Source organism: Berghia stephanieae, chromosome 9 (assembly GCF_034508935.2).
Source record: "Berghia stephanieae isolate SIO BIC M18660-M18661 chromosome 9, UCSD_Bste_1.3, whole genome shotgun sequence".
NCBI classification, from domain to species: domain Eukaryota; kingdom Metazoa; phylum Mollusca; class Gastropoda; order Nudibranchia; family Aeolidiidae; genus Berghia; species Berghia stephanieae.
The window spans coordinates 40,812,387-40,822,386 of NC_088368.1; the positions used below are offsets into that span (position 1 = coordinate 40,812,387).

The 10,000-nt window shown below is 36.0% G+C and overlaps 1 protein-coding gene across 2 annotated transcripts in view; it reads right to left on the reverse strand.

Annotated features, from left to right (window-relative positions):
- Nucleotides 1-4,411, reverse strand: part of LOC144979390 (uncharacterized) — a 7,105-nt gene extending 2,694 nt beyond the window's left edge. The window contains exons 1-2 of one of the 2 annotated variants that reach the window (XM_078926040.1): nt 4,280-4,411; nt 2,608-2,719 (exon numbers count right to left, since the gene is read on the reverse strand). In XM_078926040.1, coding sequence (XP_078782166.1) covers nt 2,608-2,719; nt 4,280-4,335 — 168 coding nt within the window. In that variant the 5' untranslated portion in view covers nt 4,336-4,411. The remainder of the gene's footprint in view (nt 1-2,607; nt 2,720-4,279) is intronic. The other variant, XM_078926039.1, reaches the window with a different exon arrangement.
- Between the last annotated feature and the right edge of the window lie 5,589 nt (nt 4,412-10,000).

Here is a 10,000-nt window from a genome sequence, read left to right on the forward strand (position 1 = left end):
ACGAGGGAAGTGACGTCACGACTGTTGAAGCCTATCTTGTCATGGGTTTAGCAGACGACACAGTGCCATAACCTTGACCCGACAACCTGACCTAGTTCGATTGTCTATGCTTGTGTGTTGCCCAGGGTTGCCAATGTTTTCGGCCAAATGTCCTTTTTTTTTGACAGAATTTGAAGTCGTCTGGCAGAAAAAAACGGTTTGGCAGTTTGGCAGATATTTGGCAGATTTTATTTTCCGAGGCCTAGGAATGAATGTATAAGTCTACTCCACGTTTTCCATGGCACTTTTTATGTATTAGTGATTTTTTTAAACTTGGGAAATGAAAAAAAAAACATTTATAACATTGGCCTTGCGAATTTTTTGTTTTTAAAAACTGGTGAATTTCCAAAGGGGGTATCTACTATAAATAGTACTGTTTGGCAGATTTTTGTGGTATTTGGCAGATTTTTGTGGTATTTGGCAGATTGTTGTGGTATTTGGCAGATTTTATCAATCCAGTTGGCAGAATGCCTGAAATGAATCTGGCAACCCAATTGTTGCCGACGTCCTCTAGATTCACGAAGATAGCCTTTTGGCTATTTTAATTATTTTTTATTTAGTAATACGCTTCAACAGTCGTAACGTCACGTCCCTCGTAATGACGCATGGTAACTTAGTAACTGGCTCTAACCTATCGGAACACCCTTATGAAATATTTCTCCGACAAGCATAAAAGTGGATCCAGAGGGGAAAAAAAAAAACATTATAAATCTGATCATGTTTTGACTTTTACACATTCTGATCACATGACATATGAAAAGTTCTAGCCAGCATGAAGAATAAAAGGTACCGATTTTCTTTGTTTAAAACCACGATGGCCGCCGTTGCCGGGCGATATGACACCAGACTATTGAATCCAATTAGTTATTGAATCTAGTTTGTCTATATGATTTCTATTCAAATGACTCAGTTTCATTTTTCCTAAGTACTTTTATACGTTTCCTATCATTTTATCGACTCCGCAGACTCAGCGAGCACAGAGGGCTAGAACTGCTGTGTTGTGTCCCATCTTTATTTGTTGTGTGTTAGACATACGGAAGTGAGACACGACTTTCTCTTTTTTTTTTAACCCTCTACTTACCACCCACAAGAAAATCGTCACATCTGTAACGATATAATGATACGAAGACCGTTTTTCTTAATCAGATGTTGCTTTGCACATAACAAAATTGTAAGAAAAATATTAATCATCATCATCATCATCATTATTATTATTATTATTATTATTATTATTATTATTATTATTATTATTATTATTATTATTATTATTATTATTATTATTATTTATTATTATTATTATTATTATTATTATTATTATTATTATTATTATTATTATTATTATTATTATTATTATTATTATTATTATTATTATTATTATTATTATTATTATTTTATTATTACCATTGCTATTATTACTATTACCATTATAATAATGGGTTATTCCAGTCTTCCCCTTCGAATAGACCATAGAGACAAATTCCCCTATGTGGTGAATGAAGGGAATTTTATTTATATTTGTGATGATGATTATAAACATGCCATCGAGAATTCTTCACTAGGTAAAAAGTTAACCTCTCCTTATCAACCATAGGGAAATCGTCACATTCGTTCGATGAAATCAACAATGTTCACATTCTAGATTTTTCTTTGTATCACTTACTTACTTACTTACTTATCCGAACCATCGACAACCTGAGCTCTAGCCCTTCGGTCTTATGCCATGACCTAGAAGTTAGACGTCTTTTGTAGTTGCATCACGAAACTTAAAGAAAAGATTTTGTTCTAGTCTAGCTATAAAAACTTGACACTGTGTTGTAGAGCTCATTTTGCGGAACAATATAATATATGTGACCCCTCGTCTCAAAACGGTATTATGTCGGAATGGACCAGATGCTAAAAAATCGAATTAATGTTAAAGTGGTCAAAAAATATGAAACGTTGGTATTTAGCACAGTAAAACATAATATTCATTCCCCTCTATAAAGCATATAAACTCAACTCAAGTCTGATATTTCTGGCTACAAATTCCATCTTCAGCATCTGAATCATCCCGACTTAATACTGTTTTGAGACGAGGGGTCACATATAGAATGTAAGTGTTGCTTTTCTGTTTGAGAAAGAAAAATCGATTTTTGTGTAGGATTGGCGTAATGGTGCATGGAAAATTCTGGAAATGGTTGTTAGGAAGGGAGTTAAAGCTATCCCTGGAATCCCTTTGTTTAAGGCCCACAGAATCTCTCATCGACACAAATGCCTCAGGACGTGACGATCCTCTGTTTATGAAATATGGCCCATTAAGCAGAAAGAATAACTGAAATAGATGACTGCAAGCCAGGAAACAGTAGGTGGCGGGGAATGGGCGACCGTCAATCATGAAAGAGACTGTGGGAAAGACAAAATGAAGGCTACTTGACTAACCCCTATAAAAATTAATTATATGAGGAACATGCATCTGCAGATCAACTCCTGATGTTATGCAGCTGACAAGGAATACAGGTTGGGGTGGGAAGCCAGACCAAAGACTCCCCAGCATGCCATGACAAAGGGAGATAAAGAGTTAATGCTTACATAATGGAGGTCCCATACATCGGCTATAACTCCATTTTCATCAGCAGTTCCCTTGTACTCGGCATATTTCGAGACACACTGAACCATTGAAGGGATTTCGATTTGGTCTTTGCTGAGGAGACAAGATGGATTGGCTGGGTGTGTATGGAAGTTATATAGATGGACATCATGAATATTTAAATCGTATGTCGTGGTTAGAAAAGAGTTCTGATTCATTTACATGAAATCATTACGTACAAAGATTATTGTTGTTGTCGTCGATGTCGTCCAACATCCTCGCAGTCATCAATTTCTTCATCATCATCATCATCATCATCATCATCATCATCATCATCATCATCATCATCATCATCATCATCATCATAATAATAATAATAATAATAATAATAATAATAATAATAATAATAATAATAATAATAATAATAATAATAATAATAATAATAATAATAATAATGACAGAGGAAGAGCATTGAGGCCATGTTTTAACAAACAAATGTGACCCTCCTTCTCAAAACGGTATTATGTCGGGATGATTCACAACCCAAAATTGTAAATTTAGAGGTAGAATGATGAGAAATTGGACCTTAGAAGTTTTTGCAAAGAAATAAATAGTATTTATATTCCACCATGACGTAGAGAAAGTAAACCCACGTTTTATATTTGTGGATATGAATTCAATTTCCCTACCATAGTGTATCCCGACATAATACCTCTTTGACACGGTGGGTCACATTTAATCAATTATTAATTTGTTTTATTATTATTTTGTTCTTTTATGAAACTGTTGTTATATCATTCATTTAGGTACATTGCCACAGTGATACATGTCTATAGATAGAATGAAGTTGACGTCACTCGCCTCTTTGTTATTGTCTTTTGCCATCCACGTTTATTGGTAATTCTCACTAAACTGCTACGGTTCTAGTGTCAGGCTTTAAGATAACGATGGCTACGGTTCTAGTGTCAGGCCTTAAGATAACGATGGCTACGGTTCTAGTGTCAGACTTTAAGATAACGATGGCTACGGTTCTAGTGTCAGGCTTTAAGATAACGATGGCTACGGTTCTAGTGTCAGACTTTAAGATAACGATGGCTACGGTTCTAGTGTCAGGCTTTAAGATAACGATGGCTACGGTTCTTGTGTCAGGCTTTAAGATAACGATGGCTACGGTTCTAGCGTCAGGCTTTAAGTTAACGATGGCTACGGTTCTAGTGTCAGGCCTTAAGATAACGATGGCTACGGTTCTAGTGTCAGGCTTTAAGATAACGATGGCCACGGTTCTAGTGTCAGGCTTTAAGATAACGATGGCACGGTCTGGTTAACGCTGTCCTTACACCTATTGGAAAATTGTCACATTCGTTACGATGCAACCGTCATTTTTCTCATCCAGATTTCATTTCTTTTTTGCTATAGCTATAAAAACTTAACATTCTCTAACAGAGCCCATATTGTCGAACAATATTCTGTATAGAATGTGCTTTTTGCTTTTCTGTTTGAATAAGAAATGTTTGTTTTTGTGTTGGTTGGGTGTGAAGTTTTTGGGAAAATTCTGAAAATGGCTGGTAAGGAGAGGGTTAATTCTCATAAACATGGATGGCAAAAAACAATAACAAAGACCAGTGTGACGTCAACTTCGTTCTATCTATAAGTTTACGATGGCTACGCTCTTACCCGCATTCTCCGTTGCTCTGCCTGTAATAAAACACCTTCTCATTGCCATCATACATCTCCCAATCGTTTCCACCGACGTTTTGGGAATACCAGATGGAAAATAGTTTTTGGTTGAAGTCAAAGTAGTACTTATACTTCTGAAAAGACAGAAATAAGTTTTTGGTTGAAGTCAAAATAATATTTATATTTCTGAAAGTACAGAAAAAAAATTGGTTGAAGTCAAGGTAATATTTATACTTCTGAAAAGACAGAAATAAGTTTTTGGTTGAAGTTAAAGTAATATTTATTCTTCTGAAAAAAAACAGGAAACATTTTTTGGTTGAAGTCATAGTAATATTTATAATTCTGAAAAGACAGAAATAAGTTTTTGGTGAGGTCAAAGTAATTTCTATACTTTTGAAAAGACAGAAATAAGTTTTTGGTTGAAGTCAAAGTAATATTTATACTTCTGAAAAGACAGAAATAAGTTTTTGGTTGAAGTCAAAATAGTACTTATACTTCTGAAAAGACAAAAATAAGTTTTTGGTTGAAGTCAAAGTAATATTTATACTTCTGAAAAGACAGAAATAAGTTTTTGGTTGAAGTCATAGTAATATTTATACTTCTGAAAAGACAGAAATAAGTTTTTGGCTGAAGTCAAAGTAATATTTATACTTCTGAAAAGACAGAAATAAGTTTTTGGTTGAAGTCAAAGTAATAGTTATACTTCTTTTTAAAACAACACAGAAAAAAATTTGGTTGAAGACAAAGTAATAGTTTACTTCTGAAAAGTAAGAAAAACGTTTTTGGTTGAAGTCATAGTGATATTTATACTTCTGAAAAGACAGAAATAATACGGGCAAGTTTTTTGGTATTTTACCTGAAGAAGGGCAAAGGCCGAAACGTTGTTTTGTATATTTTATAAGCGTCATTTTTACTCCCCTTTATTTTTCTATACTTTTTGGTTTTGAAGCTAAGTTTATGTTGGAAAACCCAAATAAAAAAAAAATTAAAAAACAAAAAAACTTGAGCTTTTATATAGCGCAATATCCACTAAACGTGCTCAAAGCGCTTTACAAGGGGTCCCTGGCCAACAGCAACACATAACATGTAGGAGGAGACATGACGCCTGTCAGGCGATATTACAAATTTTTGGACAGAGACAACGCTGTTAACGGCCAGGTACTCATTTTACACCTGAGTATGGTGAGAGAATGTGAGTAAAGAGCCTTCTCCAAGGACTCAACTATGCGCCGAGCGAGGCTCGAACCCAGGACCGTCCGATCCGAAAGTAAGTGAAATAAACTTGATTAAAATGCGGCTCTTTGGTCTAGTGGTCTTACACTCGGTTTATAATTGGAAGGTCCTGGGTTCGAGCCTCGCTCGCTCGGTACATAGTTGATTCCTTGGAAAAGGCTCTTTACTCACATTCTCTCACCATACTCAGGTGCAAAATGAGTACCTAGCCGTTTAACAGCGTTGTCTCTGTCTGAAAAGTTACAAATCGCCTAACAACAGGCCTCATTTTTCGTTCTACATTATGTTCTATGCTGCTGTCGGTTGGGGACCCTTTGTAAAGTGCTTTGAGCACGTTAAGTAGATATTATTACTCTACAATAAAAGCTCAAGTTTTTTTGTTATTTCTGTTTGAGTAAGAAAAATATTTATTTTTAGCTTTATATAGCGCAATATCCACTAAATGTGCTCAAAGCGCTTTACAGGGGGTCCCTGGTCAACAGCAACATTTAACATGTAGGACGGGACATGCGGCCTGTTAGGCGATATTACAATTTTTCGGACTAAGACAACGCTGTTACCGGCCAGGTACTCATTTTACACGATGAGAGAATGTCCGTAAAGAGCATTTTCCAAAACTCAACTATGCGCCGAAAGCGATTGTCAAACCACTAGACCACATAGCCGCACTGAAAAAAAAAGTGAATAATAAAATGATTTTAGCTTACTTAGAAAATTCCTTTTACGTGTCCTTCTGTTAAGTTCTTCAAAAGACAAAGAACTTAACATGAAAGGTGCCGGACAAAGCAAGAAAGAAAAATACAAGAATAAAAAAACATCCCGAAAAATCAGTCGACTTTGACTGAGGATCGAACCTCAGACCTTCTGATTACCGGTCAGACGGGTTAAATTACATGATCGAGGTCGACTGAATTTTTGGGAAGGTTTTTTTTTTCTTGTATTTTTCTTTCTTGCTTTGTCTGGCACTGTTTCATACACGCTTGTTCAGATCTCTATCTTACACCAGTTCCTGCTCCTTAATTTGATGATGAGGATGATGGCCTAGAACATACCACCGTTTGATCATGATGTTGCTGTGGTTGTTATTGTTGTTGATGATGATGATGATGATGATGATGATGATGATGATGAAGATGATGATGATGATGATGATGATGATGATGACGGTGATGATGATGATGATGATGAGATGATGATGATGATGATGATGATGATGATGATGATGATGATGATGATGATGATGATGATGATGATGTGATGAGATGATGATGATGTTTGAGTGATGATGATGATGATGAATGATGATGTATGAGATGATGAGATGATGATGATGATGATGATGATGATGATGATGATGATGATGATGATATGATGATGACGTGATGATGGATGATGGTGATGATGATGATGATGTGAATGATGATGATGATGATGATGATGATGATGATGATGATGATGATGATGATGATGTTGATGATGATGATGATGATGATGATGATGATGATGATGATGATGATGATGATGATGATGATGATGATGATGATGATGATGATGATGATGATGGTGATGATGATAATAATAATAATAATAATGCTGAAAACTTATATAGCGCTATAACTCCGAGACACCAGACTCTAAGCGCTTAAATTACAAATTACTTTGGCTGAAACATAATCATTCACACACACAAGCACACACACACACACACACACATACACACACACAACACAACACACAACACAAACCAAACCTATCTTGCTTCTCATACCATCTACTAAAATCGAAACAAATATGTTTTAAGCGAACGTTTAAAAATAGACAAAGATTCTTTTTCACGAATGCTCTGCGGTAAGGCGTTCCAAATAGAGGGTCCGAAATGAGAAAAGGATCTCATTCCAGCATTTTTCCGAATTCGAGGGACAACTAGTTTTGTGGAATCACTGGCCGAACGTAAGGGGCGGGGTTTTGAATATCTTTCAATTAGTTCTGAAAGGTAGGAAGGGCAGTACCTTCAAGACAACGATACACTAAAACACAAGCTTTGAATTTAATTCTTTTCTCAACAGGCAGCCAATGCAGGTCATGAAGTAGAGGTCCGGCAGAGTCGCACCTACGCTTCATAAATACTAGTCTGGCAGCGCTGTTTTGGACAATCTGAAGACGTTTCAGATTGTATTGCGAAACGCCAAACAACAGAGCATTACAATAATCCAATTTCGATAGTACGAGGGACACAACCAGGTGCTTGGTCACATCCTCAGATATGAACCGTCTAATGGAAGCAATCTTTTTTATTTGGAAAAAGAGAGATCTAACCAAATTATTAACCTGATGCTCCATCGACAGTCCAGAGTCTAAGAATGTGCCAAGGTTTTTCACTTTGTCAACAATTTGAATAGAGGCATCCCCCAACTTCAAATCTGTTTCACTTTTCCACTTCCTGTTCCCCACATACAGCACCTCCGTCTTATCATCATTCAGTTTCAGTCTGTTCTCATTCATCCATTTCTTAACACTTTGGATACAATTTTTACTATTGGCTGATACTTCTTGTAAATTTCTCATATTGGAAACGCAGTACAATTGCGTATCATCAGCGTATTGATGGTAAGACAGACCAAAACTTCTGATGATTTTAGACAGAGGGCCAACGTACAAAACAAAAAGAACGGGTCCAAGTACTGAACCCTGGGGAACCCCACAATCAAGAAAGATTTCCTCCGATCTATATTCATCCACCGTAATAATCTGTTTACGATTAAACAAATATGACCTAAACCAATCAAGCGCTGCACCAGACACGCCATAAGTAATTTCAAGACGTTTGAGAAGAAGATTATGATCAATAGTATCAAAAGCAGACGATAGGTCAAGCAAATTCAGCAAAGAACATGAACCATTGTCTATAACAGAGAGGAGATCATTAACAACCCTAACAAGTGCGGTTTCCGTCGAATGATGTTGCCTATAAGCAGACTGAAATTTTTCTTCAAGACAATTATTTTTAAGATGAGACAGTAATTGTTTCAAAACAAGCTTTTCTAAGATCTTAGAGAGAAAAGGAAGATTAGAGACAGGGCGATAGTTTTTTAAGTTCTCTTTATCGAGATCAGGTTTTTTCAAAAGGGGTTTGACATGAGCAACTTTGTAAATGTCTGGTACAGCACCTGACTGCAACGAATTATTAACAATACATGTAAATGGTGTTAAAATTACATCAATGCATTTTTTTAAAATGGCAGTATTTAAGGGGTCTAAATCACAACTTTTAGTTGGAGACGACATAATGCAATCACGTAAGTCAGCTTCAGTAATCTTTGAAAAATGTGTTAACGAATCACCATGAAACTTGTCAAATGTTGTAGGGATCGATTCAGACGAGAGTTCCTTCCTGATGGTATCCGTTTTTTCTTTAAAATATTGACCAAAGCGAGTTGGTAGATCTGCACGATCGATTAAAGATGGGAGAGCTGGTTGCGTCTGTTGTCCCAGCAGTTCCTTGGTCAAGGCAAAGAATTGTCTCGAACGTCCCACGTTTTTGAGGCTTTCTTCATAGAATTTCTTTTTGGCCCTGAAATTGACGGCTTTTGCATCATTTCTAGCCGCGATGTATCGCTTCTTATCGACAGCATCTCTGGACTTGAGCCATTTTCTTTCTGCCCGCCTCCTGGCTAATCCATTTAATTTTATTTCGGTATTATACCAGGGTGCTTGACGTCTCACTTTTACTGCTCTAGTTGTTAAGGGAGCATGCTTGTCCACCGAACCAACAATTGACTCGTGGAGACCATTCGCATCATGTTTATTTTTAACGTTATGGTCAAGGTCTTGTTTAAAAATGTTCATGTTTATATTCTTCAAATTACGAGATGTTATCATCTTTTTTACTTCGTGCTTCATTGGAAATAAAACGCAAAACACAATTAAATGATGGTCAGAGATTAATTTATCAATATTTGAGACAGATGAAGAGAGAGAATGTTCAATGTCTGTAATGACATGATCTATTGTGTGGCCATGGTTGTTTGTAGGACCGCTTACAAGTTGAATATAGTTGTTTGTGTCAATAATCTCCCGAAATACTTTCGATTCATTTTTGTTTCCGAAATAATCAATGTTAAAATCACCCATAAAAATATTATGCTTTTTGTTAATGGATTGCATTGACATAAATTCTCCGAACTCAGATAAAAAATCAATTGTTGATATTTTGTTTTGTTGGCTTGGTGGTGGGCGGTAGACACAGTGAAACGACTTTTTAAAATTATTTTCATGAATGGCAAATCCAGCGTATTCAAAACTTCTAAAATTATCATGGTGAAATGATATCTTGTCAAAGAGTGACAAGTTGTAAATAATTGCAATACCACCTCCTTTCCTCCCAATGCGTGGAAATGATTTAATACAAAAGCCTTCGGGTGTAATTGCTTTCATAATTGGATCATCATATGAATGATTAAGCCATGTTTCCAAGATGACAAAAAT